The sequence below is a fragment of the Lepidothrix coronata genome, unplaced genomic scaffold (genome assembly GCF_001604755.1).
Source record: "Lepidothrix coronata isolate B3197 unplaced genomic scaffold, Lepidothrix_coronata-1.0 Scaffold95, whole genome shotgun sequence".
Taxonomy (NCBI): domain Eukaryota; kingdom Metazoa; phylum Chordata; class Aves; order Passeriformes; family Pipridae; genus Lepidothrix; species Lepidothrix coronata.
This window is the reverse complement of record NW_016690275.1, coordinates 21,051-48,484: the sequence shown is the minus strand read 5'-3', so window position 1 is coordinate 48,484 and position 27,434 is coordinate 21,051. Positions and strand designations below refer to the sequence as shown.

Sequence of the window (27,434 nt, the reverse complement as noted above, 5' to 3'; positions counted from 1 at the left end):
TTCTTAGTATTTAATCACATTATACAATGGCATATTCAGCTCTTCTGCAGCGGCGATCTACCATGGGAGAGTGCTGATACATCATAATTTTCTTTTGTTTGGTCTGCAAGATAAGGTTTTGAGTTCTGTGAGTCTACCTCAGCAGCCTTGTGCCAAAGCAATAGGAACTGTCACTTACAGTTATTGCATTTTATATGCTAAGTTTGTTCCTATTGCTATGCTGCACTAAATGACTTTTTTTTTGTCTTTGAGCATAATTCTGGAACTTCATAAACACAGAAAAGTGATGTGAGAATGATGAGGAACTTCATAAACCTTTTGGACATTTTGGGACAGGGCAGTAACTGGTTATCTTCTGCTCTTCTAAATTGAAGTAACTTATTTTTTTACCTTACTGAAAAAAGTGTGAAAAAAAGCTTGCGTTATTCTGTCACACAGTTGTTTGTATAGAAAATACTTTTGATCACAATGTTAAAACTCTTCTGTATGTTTCTAAATGCAAATAGAGGGCATTTAAAATTCTGCTTGCTTTCTTTTCTCAAAAGGTCAAACTTGACTTGATCATGGACACTGAAGTACTGTTGCCATAAAGAAGCAACTTAAACTGTAGAGAGAATTGGCCTAAAATGTTGCTTTCGTTGTCCTGAAAACAATGTTACTGTTAAGTAAATATCCATCACTTTCTTTTTTTTATTAAAGATTTGCTTAATTTTTAGCAAGACAAATCAATGTTCTAAATACTGGCCAAATATATATACCAGTTAACATATTTCTTGAGTGCAGTTGCTAATTTTCCCAAAATGCTGCCTTTTTATGAGATAATTTGTAGATTTTCATGTCTCATAAAAAAACTCAAAACTCAACCCTTCATCTACAGTATACATCTCAAAGGAAACAAAATTTTGTTAGCGACTTTGAATACAGAAATTCCTCAAAGAGCCTGTCTAAGTTAAAGAGAAATGGGGCTGAATTTGATAATTAGACATCTACTATGCAAACAAGGACTTAGGTTTTGCACTGCACTTTCCTTCAGTCTTTACACTTTTTGGTACGTTGTCAGCATAAATTGTTTCCATCTACACCTGATGGAGAAGACTTTGTTCCTGATTGCTCTGTATCTCCACCCCTCTGAATTTTTTTTCAATAGGTGCACTAGGCCTTCCAATGAGGGGAATGAGCAACAATACCCCTCAGTTAAATCGCAGCTTATCACAAGGCACTCAGTTACCGAGCCACGTAACGCCAACAACAGGGGTACCAACAATGTCACTTCACACGCCTCCATCTCCGAGCAGGTATTTATTGATAGCCAATATTTCTGCGATTGTGTCTTTTTGCAGAGCTCTTGTTAAATGGTCTGCATATTTTGCCTCACCTACTTTACAGTCTGATAAAAAAGAAGAAAAGTAGTTTCTTATGGACCACTGCCTGTGTTAGGGAAATAATACAGTAAAATAGTAAGGATTTACTGTGAGACATTATTTGATTTTTGTATATAAAGGACAAATTGCTGGCAAATTCTGCTTCAGAATGTAAGAGGTTGTTATTTGATTGTTCAGGTAAATGTACAGTTAAAATTTTTGTAGGATGCCATACACTGTGTAAGAATATTAAGATAGTGGGTCTGAAGCTCTCATTAAAAAAGGAGTTGTAACACCTTTTTGTATTTATAATATTTAAGTATTTATCTAAACTTGACCAAGGACTTGATTAGTATGTAAAGGGTCATCTGGTATTTCTGAAGAAATCCAGAACTGCATTAATTATAGAGAGTAATCCAAATATGCTGTTTGGTCACTAAGTGCAAATTAAATTGCAACAGCTCAGAGTCCATCCTACATTAGTAATACAAATGAGTAACCAAATACTGTTGTACAGATTCATCTCTGTGGATGGTTTTTCTCTTTCAGGGGGATATTGCCTATGAATCCTAGGAATATGATGAACCACTCCCAGGTTGGTCAGGGCATTGGAATTCCCAGCAGGACAAACAGCATGAGCAGTTCAGGGTTAGGCAGCCCCAACAGAAGCTCTCCAAGCATAATATGTATGCCAAAGCAGCAACCCTCTCGACAACCTTTTACTGTGAACAGGTAAGGCTCTTTAGTTGGACCATCCCTGTAGAGCCATGTACATGCTAATTCATACTGATAAACTTGTTGTAAGTACTGTCTTAGTTCTAATTATTTAATGTGTGTAGTCACAGCTTTGCATGGCTGGCTGCTTTGTTCCATGACCTCATGATCGCTGTGCTCCTGGTTTTGTCCTTTTTCTCCCTTCAGGCCTTTCCTTAGGGGGGTCGCGCTTAGAGGAGCACAAACATGCTAATGCAGTCAGGTGCCATCTCTAACCCAATACAGTATTTTATAAAATAGATAAAGGAAGGTGAAAACTAATGTCACAGTTATCTGAATCTTAATCAGGCTACTTAGTTTTGTAGTTTCACACTGATATAGCCATACAGATGCTTTTCTCAATGATCACAGCACTAGCGATTCGGTGGTAGCAGTTTATGTTCTTGGAGTCCGAGAAGACTTTGTGTCTTGCCTCTGATTACATAGAATATGCCTTTTCTATCCTGTATAGTGTCAAGTAGAGGAGAGGATAATTTTAAAAGATAATATCATATTTTAAAGTGTTTTTGAAATTTGAGATCTCAGAAGGTTGGAGTAGTAACATACTTAAAAACTCTACATGCAGAGGACAATAATATTGGATATTGATACATGTATAGAAATTATGTGTTTAAATTTCATTCAGCTGTAGAGAAAATAATGAAATCCCTGTCCATAGGAGCATTTTAATTAAAATCCTCATCTTTCACTGTTTCATTGTATATCTCACTTTCAAGAAGCTACAGTTTTTACAAGTTGAAAAGGAAATATCTCTGGAACAATGACAGGTTCTTATTCCACAGTTTATTAGGCTACAGAAGTATAGTAGTAGTACAATATCCAATTGCTAATAGATATATTTAGCAAAATTTTGAAATCATTATTGGGAAAAAGTTTATGGTGTTTGCTTGTCAGGTGCATGAATTATGTGACTTCCAAGAAGTGTTTTCTGAATAGTTGTTTAGTTGGAGCATTGAAAATTTTTAGGTTAGGTTTTTGAACGTGAAGCAATTAAGGGTATTTCAAATTAGAGTGAAATGCTTCAGATTTGTAACTGTGTAAAAAGTTGCTGTGATTTCCACTAGGAAAGTGTTTCTTTTTTTTTTTTAATGGAAATTTCTAAAATATCAGTTTTCATCCTGTTACGGGGGAAAAGTGAATGTCGTGATTTCCCACAGGGCAGACATTCAGAATTTTACTCAGCTGGGGGCCTACCTTTGAGCTTCTCAACATCTCCAGCTCTCATGGAATGAAGCAGATTATTTGTGGGGTTGTTTTTCCAACCACACTAGACCTATATGATATTTAGATGTTTTCAGGTATTTTTGCCTGACTGTATGAAACTTTAGCTTGTGTCCTCTTATGACAGAGACTATCCCTATGTTCGTAGTAATGCCGTATGTACCTGGTGCTGATTGCACACCGTAATCGTTCAGATTATGTGAGTCGTGACAAACTTGATCACTTTCATGATCCAGCTTCCCACCTGCAAATGAATGAATTAGTCTGACTTTTAACTGCTGCATTTACTGCTGCTTCATTTTTCTGTATGAAATTATTGAGTAACGATTGTGTTTGTCATAACCTGTTGGTTGACAGATATATTAAGACATGCTGGCTATTAAAAAACGGAGCTATTTTGAAGTCATTCTAGTTGACTTGATTGACTCTGCTGCTCAGAGTTTTCAGAAGTATAAAGGAAAATAATTAAAACCTGAGTTTAGGCTAATATGGGTTGCTTAAGCTTGAAATAATTTAAATGTCCTAGGGTTTTTTTTGCCCCCTTAATACCTTCCACTGGAAATTAAAACGTACGTATACCCTTTTGTCTGACTTCCTGAATTTTTTTCACAGTATGTCTGGATTTGGGATGAACAGAAATCAGGCATTTGGAATGAATAACTCCTTATCAAGTAACATTTTTAATGGAACGGGTGAGTTTACTCTGTTTAATGTTGATCTTAAACTACAGTAGAGATTTTTTTTTTACTAAATAAGTCTCATTGAAAAAACTTTGTTCTGTTGGAGTGCAACTTTCTTATAGTTTTCAGTTGTTCCATAGAAATGCTGCTCCAAGAGCAGCGCTAGCAAATTGTTACTACTTCATAGCAGTGGATTTTAAAACTTTTGAAGACAAAGTACTCTGTAGTATACTTGCTGTACTTCACGTGGTTATAGATTATACCTCGTTGGTTAGAAATGCAGAATAGCTCATGGAATTGATAAGGACATCAGAGAAGAAAAGATTTATCCATTTTCTGTGAAAACATTAGATACATAAAACCAGTGGAAAAGCATTTTTTTTTTAAATCTCAAGCTCCTTTTGAACAGCTGGCTTATGTATTCCTTTCAGTCAGTTGTTTCAGTTGTGATTTTTCTCTGGAAATTACTTCTTCACCTGAATTTAATGAACTAGAGAGTGGAAAATATCCTTGCGCAGAAATGCCTTAGGTTCATGTGTGCTGATGTTTCTGTAGGTGGTTGCATATATGAAGCAACCTGAGGTGCTGGTGACATCACAAGAGTGGAAGGATTTGGGCATTCCCTAGGACATTGTGACATTTTTGTAGAGCTGCAGCTCTGGCCTCACCCATGTAGTATTTTCTGCTGCAAATGAAAAAGTGTTCCCATGTAACTTGCACTGCATTGGCTCTTCAGCTGCTTCAGCTTTGTCTTACTTTGTCTAAGGACAATAGAGCTCTTTGATGCTGCTGCTAATATGGGTTATTCTCTCAAATTTCTTCTTGATAGCTCTTCAAATTTAAAACAGGCCACCTATCCTAGTACTGTAATTTTGATCGTCTGTCTGTATTTTACGCGTGCAATCTTTAATTCAAAAGTAGACCTTGTTACTAAATGCTGTTGACTAGCTATTATTTAAAAGCAAACCTCCAACATCTTGGTCCTCTTTAGGCAAGTCTTGTAACACAAAGGCTGTAGTTATTTGTGATAATAATAGTACAAGAAAAAAGACCAACTTAAAGAAGATATGTCCTACGTTTATCTTGCACATAATGAAGTCTTTGAGCAAAGTATGTAAGCAAATTAAAAATATCTGTTTTTATTGTAGATGGAAGTGAAAATGTGACAGGACTGGACCTCTCAGATTTTCCAGCACTAGCAGACAGAAACAGAAGGGAAGGAAGTGGCAATCCAACTCCATTAATAAACCCTTTAGCTGGAAGGGCACCCTATGGTAAGACTATACTGAAAGCTTTTTGAATGAAATAGGTATTTGCTTAATTCAGCTTTTGCTGTTCATAAGACAATAGGTAGTCTTTTCAAAAATGCCAGATGTGTAAACTCCTAAGACTCATTTAAAAAAAGAAATAATTAATATTACAGTGATTGGAGACTTCCCATTGTAAGTATCAGAATTCATATGCTCTAGTTTTACTGTCAATAGAGATTGTTGGGTATTTTGGTCTGTCCGGTATGATTACTCTGAGGCTGCTCGCTCAAGGTATTTCTTAGGTAACAGGTTTTATTCAAATTGCAAGAGCTGTTGATGTCTGAGTAATAAATTACAGGAATAGTATTTGAATAGTAGAGATGTTACTGTGTAAAAAGTCAGCAGTTGTAAACATACTGTATATTTTTGCTGTTTGTTAATAGTATTTGCTGTAGTACTGTTCACCGTCACTCTTATGAAAAACATCAAATTTCAAAAAAAATAACCTGTAAGCATCAACTATTATCAGTCAGATTCCAAGTGGGTATCTTATATAGTTCTTGCTGAACAACTTAAAAACAATAAAAGGAGAAAACTTTAGGTGGATACAAATCTTATTAATTGGGTCTTGAAAAAATTCAGGTAAGCTTAGTGTGAGGCACAAAACTTTTTTTTTGTTACTGCTTTAGTAGATTTTGTCATGCACGTTGCATCAGCTACTCTGAAAAGTTGCTTTTATAACCTATTTTTGTGATACTTGTCAAATTTTTAACCAAAAATAACTTAGTGTTTTCTAACTATAAAAGCTGGTGTTTTTCAGAGATAGCTCAAACTGTAGTTGGAGATAATATATACCGCATTATCAACAGAAAGTAGCCTCATGGATTTGGCATAACCAGGCCCTCTGTGTAAGATAGCTGTGAGAAAGAACCAAACAAGTTAAACTTGCCTGTGCCAAACACAGGGAAAAGTCACTTCCCCAAACAAAGACACTCAAAACTCAGACCAAGAGTGGAGACCTAATACAGCTTGCATGAAATTTTGTCCATTGTAGAATCATAGAATGGCTTGGTTTGGAAGGGACCTTAAAGGTCATCTAGTTCCAACTCTGAAAGAAAAGACATTATATGAAAAAATGATAGAAGGTAGGAGGGAGATCCACTTCCAGATGTACTTCCAGCATGGATCTGGAGTTCAGCACTCGACAGCACTGCAGCATAAAAAAATCCCCTGTAATTGCTCTCATGCTTACACCATTTCCCCATTTTGATGCTAGCATAGCCGTTTGCACAACTGTATGGTGAACCACGAAAGAAAGTTCTCTGTTTGAAGAGTTATCTTGAGCTGCTTAACGCAGGGGATTCATATGGAGGTAGAAACAATACAGAAAAGGAGATGTGAGATGCACTCGACGCTGTCTTCCAAGACAGAAATGGAGAGCAGTTTTGGTTGTGGACAAGAAAAGAAGGTTTGAAACGGAGCAGAGACATACTTTCTTCATGCTTGATTATTCAGGAAAATTATACTTCAAATAACTTTTAGATAGAATAAAAATATTCATTAAAGTTAATTCATTATCGGGTTTATTTATCCAGTGGAAGACATTGTAATAACTCTGGATGAAAAGGCTGGACAGCAGAAACAAGATTAACTCAGTGTTGTTCTTTTTTTTTAAATAAAGGAACTTTGACCTCTAACTTCAGAATAGTCATATATAGTCATCTACTGAACCATTTTAGATCCTATACATCTACTAAGAATCTTTGAAAAATAGGCCCTAGACTTCCTTCTGTTTTCTGTTCCTCTGTTGCAGTGTTCTTTGCAACCAAATCACTGTATTACTTCCCTGTGTCTAGAAAAGTCTATTTGCTCTTGGGTGCATCCTGTGGGAACTTGGTTTGGTTTGGTTTTAACTGGCATAAAGGGGAAAAAAAACAAACCACATTGCCTTTTTGCTTTTCAGTAGTCAGAATCCAAATTCCAGTGTGACTGGCCTGCTCTTTTGAAATTAGGGTCAGAGCACTGAGAGTTGCAGGCTAAATGTTCTCAGTTTTCATGCTGAAAGTAGGAGTTGTTCTTACGTCACAGGCAAGTATTTAATTCGTGACATGTTCTGTTGCAAGTTAGCTGGGCGTACTTTGAGAATACATGCTTCTGAAGAGATTATGCTACAAAATTCTTCATGCAATTAGGGGATGGAGGAAAAACATATTATACTCTTAAGAGTACATCTTTCATCAGTGGATTTACCTGACTACAGCTTTAATAATGCCTGTAAAGATTATTTGATTATTTAGATGTGCAAAACAAGGGGGCAGTGGATGTATTTGAATTTAACCCATAGTGTTTCTCAGCTCACACTTGAATAAAAGGCTTTAGTCTAATGTGTGAGGATGTTTTGAATGAATATGCTTTGTTTTGCTTTACCTGGTTTTTTAAAAGTCATCGCTTTACAGCTTGAGCATAGTGAAAATGGACAGTGAGCAAGATCAGCAGCAGAAGTCTTTACTTAGCGGTTGTTTAATGTTATTCCTGCTTGCATTTTGATGATAGTTGGAATGGTAACAAAACCAGCAAGTGAGCAGTCCCAGGACTTTTCAATACACAATGAAGATTTTCCAGCATTACCAGGCTCCAGCTACAAAGACCCAACATCAAGTAATGATGACAATAAATCTGTAAGTAAACCCTTAATCTTCTCTGTTTTAGTGTTCATACTTCTTTTGATGATTATATTTTAAAATGGGTAGTGACTATATCTGTAATACAAGATTTTCAAATTCGCCCCTCTAAATTGGTAAGAGATTTAGCATAAGCAGCATGGAATTTCTCAGGAAGTTTTTTGGTCCAAACAGTCACTGTGACCCTGCTTGGACACCTCAAAATTTATTTTTGAGAATTGGTATATATTTCTCAAGTTTGCAATTCATAATTTCTTTTTCTGTCAGTTGCAGCTCATTTTTTGCTGTTGATGCCTCTCATCAGTAGTAGTAATTTACACGTTATAACTTCTTTCTTCAAATTTGTCAAATCTTTTGAAAGTTAGGTGGTACAATATCAATTCAAGGTAAAATTCTTATATGCAGATGTGAAATCAAAGGGAACAAGCTCTTTTAATAGAGATCATTCATGGTTATATTGTAGACTAGTGGGATACATTGTATCTTAAGTATTGGTATAATTATAATGAGTTAGATATGTAGCTTAGTTCTTAAAATTATGGGCTTTTCTTCATTGTTTGAAAGATTTGTAATAAAAATTGCTATTTTATTGCAAATGAAACATGAACAAAATGTGGATGATAGAGGACAGTTGTTCACAGTTTTTTGACAAAATGTTCTAGTTTCTGATTGTTTCATTTTAATTGCAAAAAATGTGTTAATGAGGGTGGCATAAATACTGATGAATAAATAGTAGATGCGACTAATAACTCACGTGAGAACTAAAAAATGCAACTGTTCAAAAAAAGGGGCAGTAGGAAACCCGGGCCCCAAATGTTGTAGCCAATTTTGTTGTGAGGAAGATGTTCTGATACAGTTAGCATTGAGTACAGTAAGGAGAGAGGGAGTAAATGCGATTGTGTTACTGTAAACTTGTTCTAAAGATTAATAAAGAGTGAGAAATAATGGATATGGCAGATTCGTTTGTCAGTATTTGAGTACCTAGAGCACAGTCAGTTTTCTTGCCAGACATAGTGTTTACATGTCTTTCCTGATAGTTGCAAGTATGCTTACTGTATGTTGCTTGCACCTGAAATTGGCTTATTATCTGTTGCTATGTCATGGAGTGTTATAAAGGAGCAAGACTGGGGGGAAAAGTACAGGATGTGGGTGAGTCCAAAAGAAACTCTAGTCACAGGCACTTGGGAGATCCAAATCAGGTGTAAAATACTTCCTTATCCTTTTAAACTGCAAGCTGTTAGTCTGTTAATAACACTTACTGTATGGTGGGTATGCTTTAGGAAGTGGTAAACACTACCTAAGGTTTGTCAGCAGAACTCAAGAGCTTCAGCTTGGAGCCATTTATTAGAGTGACTTGATGTACTGGCTTAGAGTGCTTGACTGAAAGATACGATCTGTGAGTTTTTGCATTTTGGTTTGTTTTCATCATACCAACTCTGCAAATTATTTTTAATAGAATTTGAGTACATCAGGCAAAACATCATCCAGCACAGATGGGCCCAAGTTTCCTGGAGATAAAAGTTCAACTACGCAAAACAACAACCAGCAGAAAAAAGGGATCCAGGTGTTACCTGATGGTACGTGTCATTCCACTTTTTCTGCTTTAAAAGTTTTGAAAGTCTTTTAGATCCCCTTGTCGATTTCTCCACTTCTTAAAAGGAGAAAATTAATTTGTTCTTCTTGCCCAGGTCGGGTTACCAACATTCCTCAAGGGATGGTGACGGACCAGTTTGGAATGATTGGCTTGTTAACATTCATCAGGGCAGCAGAAACAGATCCAGGAATGGTACATCTTGCATTAGGAAGTGATTTAACAACACTAGGTCTCAATCTGAACTCTCCTGAGTAAGTTCCTGGTTTTTAATACTGTCTTCAGTTTTGGTTTTGTTATGCTGTCATTCATAGTACATTCACTTAACTCACTTGACTATCAAACCCACAAGGTATTTTGCCAAATAAAATTTGAAAATGTAATGATGGTAAAATAAAATTTTTGTAAAGAAGAGAATTGTACTTCGAGGCATGCTGAAATCCTGTTATGCAAGCTTTCTATAAACCTAATGGCTTTGCTTATTCTCCTAACTTCTTTAGGACTTTCTTCAAGGAATTGACAGCATATTGTTTATAAATGTCATGTATACGTTACTTTTCAAATAATAATATATCCTGGGGATATCTACACGTAATTCTCAGCAATCTGGGGGATAAATTCGACTTAGTGTAATAATGAACAGAGCACCTGCAGTGTTACACTGCACAGAAGATAAATGTAAATGAAAATGCAGTTTTATAGTTAACTTCTAGTTAGTCAGTTCACCTAGGTGAACTAGTTTAGTCATCTAGGTTTGCTATAGAGGCAGTGGGGAGAAAAGCAGTTAGTGACTGCACTAATGGTAAGAGAAGTGCGTAAGACAGGTGAGATGAATAACCAGCCAAGCCAGGGTGCCTCTCTTTCTCCACTAGTTACAGAAGGAACTTAGTGCAGTTTGGACAAGACTGGTGTCTTCTAGGAACTGTAATTGTGAGAGAAATTTAATTTCTGGTGCTCTGACTTTCAGCTGACAGTCTCACACCATTTTATTCCAGGAGAGATTTACATAGCATTAGCCTTATAGACAGAGTAATATACGTATTTTAAGGTTTGCATATACTGTATTAAAAAAACAAAGACCAGACACCATACGTGCACAGTTTCCATCTTTCACAAATTTATATGGAGCTGCATATAATCGTGGAAACTTAATGAATGTGGATATCAAGCACAGGAGAAATGGTTCTTTATTTTTTAGCAACTGTGCTGTAAATAGCTGGATTTTTAACTTTCTTAATATCTAATTACTGTATAGCGTATTTAGGTTCTTGGATGGAGAGCATAGAGTTAATGTTTAATCCAGACAGTTCTTTATTATAAAGTTGGTTTTACTTTATGCTACAGAAAAGTTTTGCAAACAGCCCATGCAGTCCTCCGTGTCTGGCCTGCCATCTTGCCTTATGTTAAACGTTCTTTGCTCTGTGAATTGTTGTTTGAAAAACTAAAAACAGTTCACATATGAAAAGACAAATTTTTCTGCCCTGTGAGGTACTTAATGATGGTAAAAAATATCTGTCTGACTTGGAAACACAACACAATAAGTGTGCTTTTGGAAACAAAATTTAAGAATTCTGTGTGTATTTCTAGTGGTTTAAATTAACTCTTCTAATTCCTGTTCAGAAGAAGAGCAAAATCTTCACTGGTTAGTTTTAAAAAAACAACCTTCCAGTATGAGCTTCTCCTCCCCTTTGAAACCATAGGCTAATAAATCAGAACCCACCAGGCTTGTGACAGCTGCTCCTAGTCAAATTGAAACCCTGTATAATATTGGATACCTGAAAAAGGGATCTCTGACACTTAAGTTTCCTAAGAAGGAAAGATAAAGGAAGTCTTGACCCTGTAGTTTCCCATGGCAGTTTAAATGCAACCTTACTCTGAATATTAAAAAGAAAATTAATAAATATAACTGTTTTAGGAAATTTTCCTCCTTTTTTTCTCACCCCAGCTAGTGATTTGGTTGTGTGATAGTTTTTAGGTTTTCAGGGTTGTTTATAGAGCCTTTTTTTTTTTTTTAAGTCGGTTGGTTTGGGGTTTAATTTTTATAAATTTATGCTTTTCTTTTTCTTCAGAAATCTTTATCCCAAATTTGCATCCCCCTGGGCATCATCACCTTGTCGACCTCAAGACATAGGTAAGAGAGAAATAACTATTTAAATCAGTATTAATATTTGCAAACTACATTCATTTACATGTCTTAATAGTTGCATCAATTCCGATTCTTTTTTAGACTTCCATGTTCCATCTGAATACTTAACTAACATTCACATTAGGGATAAGGTGAGTACATGTGTCTATGTGTGTGTATGTGTGCATTTTTTGTTACTTTATTACCAGAAATTTTCTAAATTTTCTTTCAGAGAGGTAATGTTTGAAATCAGTGCATTTTATGGATCTCCTCAGTCTTTCTAGGAGCAGTGGTGTGTTAACAGGCTGATTGGACGCATCAAGCACCCATTATACCTTACAAAAAGAGAATGGGCATGCAAAAGAATAGCAAAAGAGCACAGTATGTTTTTAAGAGTTTGCCCTTCTCCCAAAGGTTAGGATTCTTACAGTGTTATTCAAATGCCAAATTAATTAAATGGAGATATTTCTTCTTGAGATGAGTTCAAAATTGTGGTTCTCACATTTATCTGTTCATTCTGTATCTACATGAATAGGGATTTTTTGATATATATTTTCTTTCAACTGTTGTGGTTCTCTAAGAGGGATCATTGAAAAATAGTGAAAGAAGTTTTAGTAATATTGCTTAATAGAGTGCGAAGTGAGCAAATACATGCAGAAATTGTTCTGTTGGGTTTTTTCAAACAAAATAGGTAGGTGAGGATACACACATACAGGGAGAAAATTCTGTCTTGCTGATTTGTTACATCTGTTTATTTTTCTGTTGTATCCTTTAAGTTGGAAAGGTTAACTAAAAGTGAAGAAAAATTGATTGTTTTAGTAATTATTGCTCTTGTTATATTAGAGTATCATTTTCAACACACTTAGGATGGAAGCACATTCTGGATGTATCCTTGTGTTATTTAAGTGGGATAGTATGTTTAAAAACATTTATCTATTGTGATTTTTCATCCTCATTTTCTTCAATCTTTTGCAGCTGGCTGCAATAAAACTTGGCCGATATGGAGAAGATCTCCTGTTTTATCTCTATTACATGAATGGAGGAGATGTATTACAGCTATTAGCAGCAGTAGAGCTGTACGTTCAAACTATTTTGTCAGTCTTATATGAGTTAATCTATTGCAGTAATGAAGTAGTAGATGTAAAAAAAAAAAAAAAAATCACACCCCAACAAGTTAGACATTGAAAGAAAGAAGCTTAGTCATCTTGAACGGAAACCTTTTTTTTAAAATACCTCCTCCAACCTTGTTTTCATATGGGTTTTTTTCATTCATATAGTGGAAATCAAAAGCCTGTCCCATGTATTTTGCGTTATGAAGCACTGTGAAAAAATGGCAAGTGCCAATCATTATTAAATGTGTAACTTACCTATCTTCAGCAAAACAAAAACCAGTAAATACTCTTAAAAAGAGTTTGTTGTTTGAAACTATCAGACTTCTTAAAGTTTCATATGTGTTTAGTTTGAGGTGTAATAATTTTATGGAAGAGGTATGAAATCACAGGTATAATAACAACGTCATAGAAATCTTGTATCGGATTTGAATGCAATGCACAATATTGATTGAAACCTTTTAAAATTAGTTTATTATGTCAATTTCAGATAACTAACTCTAAAAATTATTTTTCCTTCCTATTGAAAATGAAAGATTTAACCGAGATTGGAGATACCACAAAGAAGAACGAGTATGGATCACCAGGGCACCGGGCATGGAGCCAACAATGAAAACCAATACGTACGAGAGGGGAACATATTACTTCTTTGACTGTCTTAACTGGAGGAAAGTAGCTAAGGTATCTCTTTTCCCTTGTGCAGATGTTTTAAATCTGTCAACCACGTATTTTTAGAAAGACGAAATTAAAACACAACCTTCTCCACAAAAATCTCAAACTTTTCAACCTCCTGTTGTTCATGATCCTAGTTTCTGATGTGTGAGGGAATAAAGGTTGCCTAAAACACTGGCTTGCTTGTGCAAAATAAGAAGCTGTCTCTCTTATTTCCAGTTTTCTTTGGGAGGTAGAAGGGCATAGAACCTCTCTTATGAGTTTTGTTACAATTGAAAGCTCTTTCCATGTACACAGTTATAGAATGGAAAGCATTATTTGGCATTTTAAAAATGTGCTTATGAACACTTTATTATTGCTTCGGAAAATTAAATAGGATGCTACCACACCTTACTTTGGAATTAATAATGGATGTAGAACGGGGGGGGGAATGCTTTTTTTGTTTTCGGGTGCTGTCTCTCCTTGACCATACTTCAGGACGTCCATGCTGTTGTCTAACATCAGAGTTCTTTGAAATAATAACTTCTTTTAAGGGGGAGGCATATTTTCATGATGCTTGTTTTCTATATTGTAGACCAAAGCATTAAAAAAATCAGAAAGCTACAGCTTTTTCCATTCCCAGCTCTCATAATCTATTTATCCCATTCTGTCCCTGAATATTCTCAGTAATGTTCTGTGTCAGACCATCTGTAGGTACAGTATCACATCTAACAGATCAGATCAGACCAACTCAACAGATGTAATTCCAGCACGTTGGAACTATATTCTGTGGTTCCACATGCTTAGGTATTTCATAAAATCAGAAATCTTTTCACCTGTGGCATAACTTATGAATTGTTTGCTGAAAAGCTGTGAGCAAGTTGTATTTATACACTTGGAGATTATGAAACATTGCTTTAAATAGTTACATATATGTGTTGATGTGTTTTTAAACATCTGTTTTAAAGAGAATAAAGTTGAGTGTTCTTCTCTCTGTGTATTTGCCATCATCTTGACATTAACTAGATATAATTAAATTTTTTTCTCTCCCCCCCAAAATTTGTTTAGTTTGTGCAAGCTCCCCTCAGAAATCAACATTTTTAGTTGCTCTAAAGGATATGGGAGGTTCTTCAGTCCAATTGCATGTGTGACTCCTTGTCTCTTCTGCCTTTCTGCTGCCATAAGAAAACCTTTGTAACTGAAGATTTTAATGGCAAGCCCTAGCTGTATGGTTTTTTTAAGTGCAAGGTAATTCCAAAACTTTTAAGCAAAAGCATCACTCCCCTCAAACGAAAACATGAACAAAATGAAAGTTTTTGTTTCTACTCAAATTGTTATTTGATGCTTGGTATACTTCCTTAGGTTCCCCAAGATGCTATTTAAAGCTATTTTATTATTACATAAGATCATCAGAGGGGAAGTAATTACCTTTTGAAAGGATAGCTTTCTTTTTTGGAGTCACCTGAATATATTCCACTTATTTATGAGCATTAAGAGCCTCATGTAGGTTCATATATCAATGGAATTGCTTTTTTAGCCTGCATGGAAACACAACATTTCTTTTACTAGGAGGAAGTGGTGCCCATTGTATAAGAAAAGTAACCTTTTCAGTGTCTGTTCTTTTCCTGCCTGTTCTAAATGTATAAATCTGCTACTTGATGCTTTAGCATTACTTTTGAAGATAGTATTGTCTCTATTTGGAATCCCGAGTGCTGTGCTGAAACTCAGCATCCGTTCCTTAAATTATGCACACTACATCCTTCTGTTAGCATTCCTGGAGACACTGTGCTGAAAGAGAGATGGGAATCACTGCTGTTCTATGAATGGTTTTTCCCAAGGTCTACATAGTTTCTCTTCTCTTTATTTGCATGCTGAAAATAATTCCCCCGACATTAAGAAGCTGTTGATAGCTAGTAAGGGAGAGATAGTATTTTCTAAAATTTTGCACCTGCAGTGGTAATTTTACAAGGAACATGATTATTTTATTTATTCCACCCCCAATGTCCATAGGATGCAATAATATCTTTTCTTTTAGGCTGGCATATTCCTTAATGTAAAAATTTGAACTGGAATATTATTTTGAAATTTTTATTTAACTTTGATTTGTTTTGCACATGATTATGTGCAGGAAGTGAAACCTATAAGGAGCTGGAGAAGAAAAAAAGAATTATGATAAATTGCAGTCTCTTACTGTAACTGCTACGTTATTAGTGAAGGCTGGGAATATCGTTTCCTTAGAAGTCCACAATAGTACTTACTGCTTAAGAGTTCCATTAGTCCTTTGAAGCAGTCAGACAGGAATAATTTCTGGTAAATTCTGTCTCTTTTGTGTGCATGTTCAGTTGTTTTTCCAGGTGCTTTATAAATTTGTCTGTTGTTCCAGTGTATATGCTCAAATATAGGGCAGCACATATTCTAATGTATTGTACTTGGCAGACATTGCTTGCAGACATTTGCAGACGTGCATTATGAGCTTATGTATTTATTGTCCCTGTTTTAAATTACGGTGCAGTATGATAGATACAGTGAAATACAGCCGTTTAGATAATGTGACTAAATTGTAGGACTAAGTTTGTAAAATCATAACCCAGTCATGATTTAATAGATTTTTTGATAGTGTCCTACATTGATTTAACAAAAGTAAAGAAGGATGAACGAATTCTTTCAAGAAAACATCAAATATATTTATCTTTTTTATTAAACTATAGGCTCTATTTTTATATACCTAGTCGATAATAAACTGAAGAAGGAAATGCAGTAAAGTAGCTGAGTAATAAGAATTCCTAAACTGTTAGGAAATAAAATCAAATGGATTCTGTTTTGACATATTGGTATTAAATAGTGAAGAAAAAATAAATGACAATAAACTTCAAATTCACCTTAAATGCAAACTAAAATGCAGGAGAATCTGATTATAGATATGTCTGTATGTGGTTTTCATCCTAGGGCACATGGAAAATACACTGAGGTTAAAGACACTGATTTTTTCACTTAGGTTGTGGCTATAGTTTGCTGCTGTTGACGAGACATGAGAAGGGAAGTAGATATGACACCAGAAGTGCTTTCGACAATTGCACATTTACTGAAATCCTGATTTAAGTTGTCTGAAGTAAGCTATCTAGAGTTTCTCCTTCTTGCTTTTCAGTAAGGAGACTTAATCTGTTTAAGGAGCAAAATTATAAGACCTTTTTACTTTGATTTTATAGTTACAGAACATGGAATCTTTATGGGACAGAAAGTTCAGAAAGTTAGATTTCCAAGTGTTTATTTGCTTGTCAGGGTTGCTGTCTGTGTAAAATTACTCCCTATCCTCTTGAGATCAATATTAATTAAAGTAGTTTCATAATTACTAGAAAGTTAATTTCTTATTCTAATAGAGATGTGCCATAGCATTTCAGTTCAGCCCCTAATTTTAATTAGGGTCTTTGCATCCATCTTTAAGTCAGTATAAATGCTACTTTTAAGTTCCATTTGGAATTCTTGAGCTAGCTGTGGGATTTCTACCCTCTGCTCTGATGGATTTACACAGTCCAGAATATTTATCCTCAGGGACACTACCTATTCTGCTAACTTTTTTATTTTGTTGTACTCTATTAATGCTTAAGATCATTCTAAGCAATCCTCTTCTGTCTTAAGTATCCTGTTTGTACATGTGCGGGCTGATGTAACTTTGCCATCAAAGCAAGTTCCTAGGATGATGTGAGAAGTGGTTATTTTCTTTGCATAGAACAATTTATTTAGTGTCACACGTGTGCTATAAGTTTTCACACACATTTAGTATTTATTATTCTTGGTTAATAAACGGTATCTACATTTTAATAATTACCTCCACGTGGAAAATAAAAAAAATTAACGCATTTATCAATGGATAAATGGTATTTTTTTACATTTTGTTTGTATCTGTTTATATTAAAAAGTATCTGCTGTTGACATCCTAAACCACAGTGGCAAAAACAAAACCATAAAGTATACCTGTAATACAAGTATTTTCCTATATGTAATAAATAATTGCCTTTTAGTTTTCAAAAATTCTCGGTCAATGAGTTCTCTTTTTTGTTTTGTCAAATAAAACTTAAGGTGTTCTTATACACTGCTGAATATTGAATTTGAGGATTGCTGATACTGCAGTGCAAATCAAAAAGGGTGTTTTAAGCCTGTTTATTTTAGCAATCGATGACAGTTTGAAGTGTGAACTCACATGCTTCTAAAGAAAATTTGGTAGGGAATCATACTCCTTCTTCTGAATGAGGGACATCAATTTGTGGGACAAAGGATTGCTCAAGCTACTGAGCATTTATCCCACACACCTTGCTTGCAGCTACCACTGCCAATAGAGGCTCACGACAGCTTTGGATTTGGAAAACCCTTTTTTAGGATACTGATACTTACTATATCTTACTAGTCTCATTAGCAGTTTTCCGTGGGTAATTTTGAAGGCATTTCAGACAGAGCTTGTGGAGGTTCAGTTATCTGATTGAAGCTGACCATAGATTGATAGTAATCTGCAGGCCTTTCCATGATTATGTGCAAGATAGAAACTTTGACAACTGTGAATGGGAGAGAAAGCTTGAGTAGTATCTTTTCTATTATAAAATGGCTGCAGAATTACTGAAGATCATAGAATCATAGAATAGTTTGGATTGGAAGGGACCTTAATGTTCCAACCCTTCTGCTGTTGGCAGGGATACTTTCCACTAGACCAGGTTGCTCTGAGCCTCATCCAACCTGGCTTTGAACACTTCCAGGGATGGGGCATCCACAACCTGTATGAACAACCTGTTCCAGTGCCTCACCACCTTTACAGTAAAGAATTTATTCCTAATAGCTAATCTAAATCCTACCATTCTTGATCTTAAAGCCATTCCCCTTTCTCCTATACCTACATGCCCATGCAAAAAGTCTCTCTCCCGCCTTCCTGTTGGTCCCATAAGATCCACAGAACCTAATCTAGCCCAACCTAATCTAGGCTATCTAGCCTTTGATGCTAAAATACATACACAGATTTGTACACCTTCATCTTGCTTCTGATCCAAGGAGGGAGCAGGCATCTATTCAGTCTCAGCACACGTATGTATCTGCACAAAAAGAGAACACACACAATTTGGCATGCAGCTTTAATTAGGAATGCCAAAAGCAATTCACTTCTGCATATATTACCTAAAAGGTCAAAACAAACAAACCCATCACCCAAATAAATAAATAAATAACTGCAAAAAAACCCAACCAAACAAAAAACCCCTAAAAACTTGTTTGGAGTAGAGAGCAGGGAACCAACATTTCAGTGCAGATGGTTGTAACCTTACATAGATATTGCTATGGTTTTCCAGTTTTAGGGACAGTATTCTCAAGGGAATACAGAATGCTTCACATTTACCTCTACTTTCTTTTTCTACCATGCTGAATGTTCTTTTTATGCTCAATGGACCTTGTTTTGCCTCGAAAGAAGAGAGGTCTGCGAGTTGGAGTTTCTAGATTTTATTTCTGTTGTTGAATTGACTTGGTCCTTAATTTGTACTGAAATATTATACTATTTAATCACTTCAGAGTGTGTTCTAAAATAATCTGTCATTACTCTCAGTATTTTCGTCTGTATGTAAAAATAGTGGGGCAAGTTTGCTCTGCAGATAGAGATGATGTCCTGCTGAGATTCTCCACCGATTTAGGCAAAATAAATTAACTACGCGTGTCCAAGGTAACTTTTGTTGAATTACCAAGCACTACCATTAAAGAGCAGTTCTGAAACTTCTGCTTACCCTATTTCTTGAATGAAAATGAAATAGAGATGAGACATAATTACGCTGCTGAAAGTATCTGAAAAATACAAGACTTCAGGTTTGCTGAGTCTGGAGCTTAGATATGAGTATGAAACATGGTGAAATATTTTGATAAATTCTGACTTAAGTAGGTCTCAGTACTTTGTGTCTATAGCATTTTAGATAGTGTTCCCAAAGGAGAAACTTAGCTAGTTTAACTTACAATTTTACAGAATTACAGAACCATTTAGGTTGGAAAAGATCTCTTTGGATCAAATCCAGCCTTTGACTGATCCCCACTGTGTCAGCTAGACCATGGCACATGCAGTTGTTTCTTGAGCACCTTTGGGGGTGGTGACTCCACCACCTCCATGGGCAATCCATTCCAGTGCTTAACATCCCTTTCCCAATATCCAGCCTGAACCATCCCTGGCACAGCTTGAGGCCATTTGGTCTGGTAGTATGACACAAACTATTCCTAAACTTCAGTTCATCCAAACTAAGCCTCTGTACTCCTGACATGTGGAAAGACAGACGCTTTTGTTCGTAATGCAGCTCATGCTGTGATTGCATATTTGTGTTTTGTGTCTCTGCATATATAAAATTGTTTGAGATCATAACAAGGGTTTTGAGGGTCATTGCAGCATTAAAAGAATAGGAGAGCCTACGTGTTGCAGGTATAATGGCTTAGGATAGTTATAATTGACTGCTTTTTTCTACTTAAAATATGGAATCCAAGATAGCAAAATCATGTGTTTCTGCCTTAGGATAAGTTAGTGCTTGATCTCCTCTGTATTTGTGCTTTTCAATGGCTGGTAAAAAGACCAGGTCTCAACAAGTAAATGATATGTCATTTGGTTTTGTCTTTTTTTTTAACTGTAGGAGTTCCATCTGGAATATGACAAACTAGAAGAAAGGCCTCATCTGCCATCAACCTTCAACTACAACCCTGCTCAGCAAGCCTTCTAAAGACTTCCCTTTTCTTGGGGTATGGCTGTCTCAGCACAATACTCAACATAACTGCAGAACTGATGTGGCTCAGGCATCCTGGTTTTAATTCCTTGAGGATCTGGCAATTGGCTCATGCGAAGGGTCACCATTTGAGGTCCTGCCTTACTAATTATGTGCTGCCCAACAACTAAATTTGTAATTGTTTTTCTTTAGTTTGAGCAGGGTCTGAATTTTTGTTTTTGTTTTCTTTTTTGCCAGCAGACAAGCTTGGGTCTGTAAAGACAAGCGAGTACACTGACAAAAGTTTACCACTTAGTTTTCCAAAATGTAAAAACAAAAAAAAAGAAAAAAGACAAAAAATTAGACAACAAAATTTGCATTGTTCATTGTAGCACTATTGGTAATAAAAACTGTTTGTGCATTTTTATGTGAAGATCCTTCTCGTATTTCATTTGGAAAGATGAGCAAGGTTTGCTTCCTTTATTTTACTTCCCCTTCTGTTTTTGAAAGGCAGTTTTCGCCAAGCTTAATGCAAGAATATCTGACTGTTTAGAAGAACGATATTGCCACAGTCTCTGGTTAGTTTCCAGAGTTGTGTATTACTGAGCTTCATCTTTCCAGAATGAGCAAAACACTGTCCAGTCTTTGTTACGATTTTGTAATAAATGTGTACATTTTTTTTAAATTTTTGGACATCACATGAATAAAGGTATGTATGTACGAATGTGTATATATTATATATATGACATCTATTTTGGAAAATGTTTGCCCTGCTGTACCTCATTTTTAGGAGGTGTGCATGGATGCAATATATGAAAACGGGACATTCTGGAACTGCTGGTCAGGGGACTACTTTGTCGCCCTGTGCACTAAAGGGCCAGATTTTCAGCAGCCAAGGACATCCATACCCAAGTGAATGTGATGGGACTTAAAGAAGTGAACTGAGACAATTCACTCTGGCTGTTTGAACAGCAGCGTTTCATAGGAAGAGAAAAAAAAAAAGATCAATCTTGTATTTTCTGACCACATAAAGGCTTCTTCTCTTTGTAATAAAGTAGAAAAGCTCTCCTCACTGCAGTGTTGACTTTGATTTGAGATTGTGAAATTATTTCTTCAACAATGAAAAATGGAAAAAAAAGTTGAAGTATTAAAACTATGAAACTGTACAGTGGTTAAGACACTTGAAGAGTCTTTTTGCTGCTGACAAGTAAATTTATGAGAGTTTTATATTCTTTTCCACAGCCAAAAAGTTTGGTTAACTTTCGTTTCAGATCCCTTCTCTATAATAGCAAATAATTTTTCGAAAGACGGGTGGGGTAACATGTCAAGTGATAGAAAGATGCTTCAAGAATTCGTCACAGAAGAAACACTTGGAAGAAGCTTGGGTTAGAACTGAGCTCAGCTTAGTTCCATGTTGGTGTTTTCGCACTTAAAACAGAAATACATTTCATTTGATGTTCACTGCTACTTGGGCTTCCAGATGATAACAAACATGAATATACATTTGTTCTGAAAATTATAACTGTTCTCTAGAGCAGAGCAAGAAAAACCTGAACTGTTTGGATAGTTTTCTCTTTCTAGATATGATTGCCATTTCTGGTTGAGTTGCCTCTGGCCATGCAGACCATTTCAAAATACCTGAAATTACCAAAGCAAGAAAAGACACGTCAATGGGGGTTTGTCTTTACGTTTTGACCCATTTTTCTATGTAGTGCAGAAGCAGCTTGTTGGGATGTGTTGAATTATGCTTGGAAATTGGACCATTAATGGCCTTGCTGTGGTTCTGTGTCAGGTGTATGGCATTTTAAATTCTGCACTTTTTCTAATCTCTATTTTAAGATGGTAGACATAAAAATATAAGCCTGTTGATTTTATTTTTTTCCTATTATTAAAGAAAACTTTTCTCAACTTGAAAGAAGAGGATAATTATAATCCATATGATGGCTAACACAGCTGAAAAAAGGTGGTGGCTTTTTCTTTTTCTCAAACTAAAGCAGATTCAAACATATCTTTGGTTATTCAAACATAAATTTATGAATTTTCAAAAAGATAATTTTCCAAAAGCGTCTTATTCCCTCCACAGTTAATGTTACATTTTTTATTGTTGGATGTCCACTGTGACTTTTGGTTTTTTTTTCCTTAAGGATTCCTGAAGTGGTGTTTGCATCTTCAGATCAAATGTGATTATTTTTTATTATATGGGTTTGGGGTTTTTTTAATGTGATGTGGAAATAAACAACATATGGGAAAGGGAGCAAAATAAGTTACATTAAAATACTAAGTATCTATGGTACTTTAAAAACAATTAAACTGAAACTGTGAACCTAAATTATCAAAAAATTTATTTGACGATACAGTTGTATTCAACTCCCCAATTTTTCAAAAGTGTGAGATTCATGATTTTAGGATACTTCTCACCTATGAGCAAGGAACTGCTGCTTTGCTTCTTCCAAGGAGAAGAACAGTCTGGCTTTTTTTATTGATTCAGTAAGCATATATGGAGACTTTAAAACTTAAGACTTAATTTCATATTACACTCTGGGTTGAAGCAAGAGAAAGAGGTTTAAACAGGAAAAAAGGTGTAAAATTGGAACCATTTTTAGCTGATATCGTATTAATTTAAAAAATTGGAAAAAAACCAATACTACTTTTTTTTCCCAAAAGGAAAAAAACCTCAACCCTCATTTATACACTCACACACATAGCAAATGGGCAACTGAATTGACCAAGAGATTTCCAAACCAACAATTAAGGTCTGAGGCTTGTTTAATATGTTTTTACATTCCACTAGCACTTTGAATAGGCAGATAATAGTATGCAGTTCTAAAAATACCTTTATTTAAGGTGGGTGTTCTTCCCCATAAATATAGCTTTGTACAACAACGTGCAAGGTAAGTTCTGAGTAGTAAACTGGTTGCTCTTGGAAACAGGAAGTATTCCTGTTTCTGGTTTGTTCAACATACACTCACAGTCATCGCTCCATGTTGCGTGTTGTTTATAAATCTTTATTGAGTAGTTGGCTCCAGTTTCTCTGCAAATCCACTACCCTCAATTTCCAGGATTAAAATGGGTTTCACCAATTTGATTACCCCTACTATTGCAAAAAAACACTTCTTATTTTAAATCATTGCACAAACCACCCTGCTTGTGGAAAAATCAAGGGTACCAAAGAGTCACGGAGGAAGGAGTTAAGGATGCTCCACTGAGGTGTTAAAAAATGAACAAACAAAAAAGCCACCCAGAACTCAAATCTCTTCCACCTTCATACCTGGTGCCACAAATACTTAAGCACGTGAGAACCTTCATGGGCTTGATTAACCTAATTGAAGACCCAAGTAATCCAGGGAAGCCTGCAGATACTCATATGGGTAAAAATATTTTTCATTTGATTGTGACTTCCAATGAAGTGTTGACTGCACGTGTGTTGGGATTCACGACCACACCACTCCCTCATGATACGACCTCTGTGCAGTACATAACACATGTACAGTTTAATCATATCACTTTGCTCCTTGTCATGTCTGAAATCCTCTGTCCCCAAGCCAGTATTTTTTGTACTTGTCTGTTTCCATTTTACAGTTTCCATGAAAAAAATTACCAAGAATGTACCCAAAATAAGAACTTACGCATTGTAGTCAGATGCAAAATTTTTTGTTAAGATACTCTTTCTGTTGACCATAAAGAGACTAGAAAGCAGTCTTTGGCACAACCTAGGCAGCACTGGGAGACATAGAGGTGTGTGAGGCCGTCGCTTGATCCTGAGTGGCTTGTAGGTGGCCACTGCTATGGGAGAAGCTGTACAGTGTCTAAATAATAATGTTTAAAGATACTTGTCACCTAGAAGGACTTTTTTTGTTTGAGTTTTTTTTTCTGATTGAAAATACTTCCATAGCTGGATATTAAGTGAAACAAAAGAGTAAATTTGATTGCTATCTGTCACACTCAAGAAAAGCTTCTAAATGCACAGTTGTCATCCTAAGCATGAGGTAGCTTTTGGTTTAGGATCCTAAATATAACAATTGCTTCTATTAAAGCAAAATGTCTGAGCATTCTTAGTTTTCAAATACCCTTTCATCTGTCATGGCCCATAATTTATGCTAGTAGAAGTTGAATTCTGGTAAAGAATGCAGATTGGACTAAGCAGTTAGTCTGGGTTGACAGCTGATGCTTTTATTTTCATATATTGTATGAGAACTGAAAAGGTGTAGCTGCTTTTGTTTCTTACCAGCATGCATTCTGTCATTTCCATAAATCTGAAAGCTACCAGTACATTGAAAAGACCTGAGGAAATGCAGCTGGATAACTTATCTTGAAATTGTGGCTTTAATTGCTTCAGTAGGTTTACCTCTTAAAACCGCTTTACTGTTAGGGGCAAACTTTTTTTTTTGACAGTAATGTTAAAGCACATTGAATGATAGTTTTGAATATTGATGATTCTGGATTAGCAATGCTAACCAAGTTTGTGTGTTATTTTTCTAGACTTCAGTTTATTGTTTGCATTTCATATTCTCTTGTTGGTATTAATGTGCCAATATTGGATGTGGGTATATGTCAGGTTTTTCATGCTGATACTGCCAAAATACTTTTCTGCAAAATCACTTGTTTGAACTCCCTGTGGTGTAACAAACAATCCAGAGAAGTAGTCAGTTTTCATGGTTGGACCATCCTGCATCGCCTGTAAACAGTCCTGATGAGGAGTGAAAGGAAGGCAGGCGTCCTGAAGCCACTGTGATGCAGACGTCGATGACCCTCTGTGGAAACCCTTCAGCGTTCTCTACATCTCTTCTGGACAAAAGGGCTGGTTTGGTTGTTCCAAATGATCTCCCTCCCTTGGAAGGCCCATTTACTTTGTGGTGGGCATCACAACATTGGTTTCAAAAAGGCGTTTTGTTATTATACATAAAGACATTTGCTGTTGGATAGGCAGTTCATTTCTGGCACTTTCATGGAAGAGGTGTGATCAATGTCATGAGAAGCACTGCTAGGCTTCTGCAAGGAAATGGAGATGTAAGCCCAATCCCAGCAACAGGCCGTGTGGATGTGTGGTGGCAGAGCCCCAGCATGGGATGCCCAGCCTCAAGGTACATGACCACGGTAGAGGCATTCTCAGCACCAGCTGTACCAGGTGAGTCATCTGCAGTTGGCCACAGGTAAGACTGTCCCTTGGTTGTGGGGCAAGGAAGGGCCAAAAAAGCAGATAGCAACCTATTTTCCTGCTGTTGAGAATTTCATGCAGATATTTAACTTCATATGGCAGCTTTTTCAGCCCTGGCAGCTCGTTATGCCCATGGTCCTGGAGCCAGCATCCTGACTCTTATCCTCAGCAGGTGACAGTAGAGCTAAATCTTTACAACAGGCCCCTACTACCCAGCTTTACTCTCTTACAAATCAGGCATTGGTGATCATTTTTCACTTCTGGTGGATCCAAATAGACTTTGAGACCTGACTGAGTCATTTATGCAGAACTTCAAAATCTACGAGATCACCTGGTGAATATTCAGCACCATTCCCAGTTAAAATATAGACTCAGCATCTCCTCCAGCTGTAGATGATGTAGGGGTTGGATGCACACAGGAGGACTAACTCAAGATTGCTGTGTCACCCAGTGATCTGTTGCCTTCATTTTCATCTGACAGTGCTTTATGTACATCGGATTACAGGGAGCTGAATGGAGTACTGAAGGCCAGCTGCTAAGAAGGTAAGACAGACAAGAAGCCACAGTCCATCTACACTGGGAAAGCAGGGCTGGAGCTTCCTTTTTCAGGTGGTGACAAATCGACCTCATTAAAATTTTATTTTTCATACTATGAAAGCTATATGCAACAAGCCCCATCATTAGAGACTGCTGTCACCACAAGTGCTGGCAGCAAAACCTGACTTATGGGAATGGATGAACAGAGCCCAGAACTAATCAAGATGAGTTCAGTTTCTAGTATAAACGCCTCCTGCAGGTTTAAGTAAAAAAAAAAAACCAGGCTAAGAGCTGGCATAGTATTTCAGAAACCCATTGATATCAGGGCAAGCTGCTTACAAAGCAGCTGGCCTGAGAGCAATGTGGTAGTGCACTGGTGCAAGCAAGGACAATATTTACATCCATTTATATTCATGTCACAGCATGGATTCTTAATAGCCTTCCTGCCAAACCTTGCTCAATAGTCCATTTGGAGAACCTATGGATCAACTTTATTTATAAAAATTTGACATTGCACTCTGCAGTGGGAAAGTGATTGAAAAAGGTGGCCAACAGAAAGTGCTATTTCCCGTATTTTTTCTGTATTTTTGTACCTTGTTGTCTGCTGTGTCATCGAGTTCAGCTGTCACCTCTGAAACTGTCACATTTTGTTCTAGCTAATTGCCTGTGATAGAGGCTACAGAATACAAATATAACTATTGCTTATGGTCCTTTGGCACCAAAGAGCTTGTTGTATTGCCACAGTGGGAAATGCTGGGTTATAACCAAACTTCATTTACAAAACAAATGTGTTTTCTTGGATTGACTACTTTTCTTGCAGACGACTTGGAAGGAAGCATTTCCTGGGGTGAACCTTCAAAGGTCAATACCTTCCTGTTGAAAGCAATTCCTGTGTGTGACAGCTATCATCTTGCTTCCCTATTAACTTCAAATAATGGTGGAAGAGACTGGGTCTGTCTCTGCTTGCAGATGCTGGGTTTGGGGCTGGCTGGAGCAGAGCACTTAACCCTGCAGCCCCAAAAAGTCATGTTGAGGCAGGATGACATTTGGCCAACTCCTATTATGTCCCTTCTCAGTCAATAAGGTGAAAATAGCAGCTGCTGCCTCATTTGCACATATTTAATTTCTTTAATTTCAGATGAAATTAAATGTAGATGTAGAGACCTTGCAAACTTTTATGCAGGGGGCTACTAAGCAGGATTTCACACAGGGTCTTCAGGACTTAAGCAAGCCACTGGCAAGATATTGGCTTAGAGAGAGTGGGTGGGTGGGGGGCTGCAACGCACCCAAAGGGCCCTGCCCCTCACCCCCTTCTAGATATTGTACCTTGCATGATGGTACCCAATATTAATCCGGACTAGCCCTCCCCACAGCAAATCTCCAGGGGTAGATAATCCCGTTGCAAGCTGTCTCTTTCCACCCCTGGAGGGCCCTGAATTAGGTCAGACTGGATTAAGTTTGCATTTTATTTATCTAATTTTTTTTTTCGTGCTCGTTACACGCACACTCAGGCTCGGAGGAGGCGGGGAGGGAGGCGGGGAGCGGCGGGAGCTTTAGCCGATGGCAGTGTCTGATGCCCGGCGGCGGATGCCAGC

At 36.6% G+C, this 27,434-nt stretch overlaps 1 protein-coding gene and 1 long non-coding RNA gene across 8 annotated transcripts in view; one reads left to right on the top strand and one right to left on the bottom strand.

The window, feature by feature from the left end:
• CNOT2 (CCR4-NOT transcription complex subunit 2) overlaps nt 1-21,220 on the top strand; it is an 80,816-nt gene extending 59,596 nt beyond the window's left edge. For 6 of the 7 annotated variants that reach the window (XM_017822170.1, XM_017822164.1, XM_017822166.1 and 3 more), the window contains 12 exons: nt 1,148-1,295; nt 1,911-2,093; nt 3,969-4,048; nt 5,185-5,310; nt 7,840-7,964; nt 9,424-9,544; nt 9,656-9,812; nt 11,628-11,689; nt 11,786-11,835; nt 12,659-12,759; nt 13,329-13,473; nt 20,079-21,220. In XM_017822170.1, the coding sequence (XP_017677659.1) occupies nt 1,148-1,295; nt 1,911-2,093; nt 3,969-4,048; nt 5,185-5,310; nt 7,840-7,964; nt 9,424-9,544; nt 9,656-9,812; nt 11,628-11,689; nt 11,786-11,835; nt 12,659-12,759; nt 13,329-13,473; nt 20,079-20,165 (1,385 nt within the window). In that variant the 3' untranslated portion in view covers nt 20,166-21,220. The remainder of the gene's footprint in view (nt 1-1,147; nt 1,296-1,910; nt 2,094-3,968; nt 4,049-5,184; nt 5,311-7,839; nt 7,965-9,423; nt 9,545-9,655; nt 9,813-11,627; nt 11,690-11,785; nt 11,836-12,658; nt 12,760-13,328; nt 13,474-20,078) is intronic. The other variant, XM_017822169.1, reaches the window with a different exon arrangement.
• LOC108500843 lies at nt 111-4,606 on the bottom strand. Its single transcript, XR_001876019.1, has 3 exons — nt 4,513-4,606; nt 3,520-3,600; nt 111-643 (listed from the first exon to the last, which is right to left on the bottom strand). It is a non-coding gene; the product is annotated as an uncharacterized LOC108500843 (long non-coding RNA).
• Nucleotides 21,221-27,434: the final 6,214 nt, after the last annotated feature.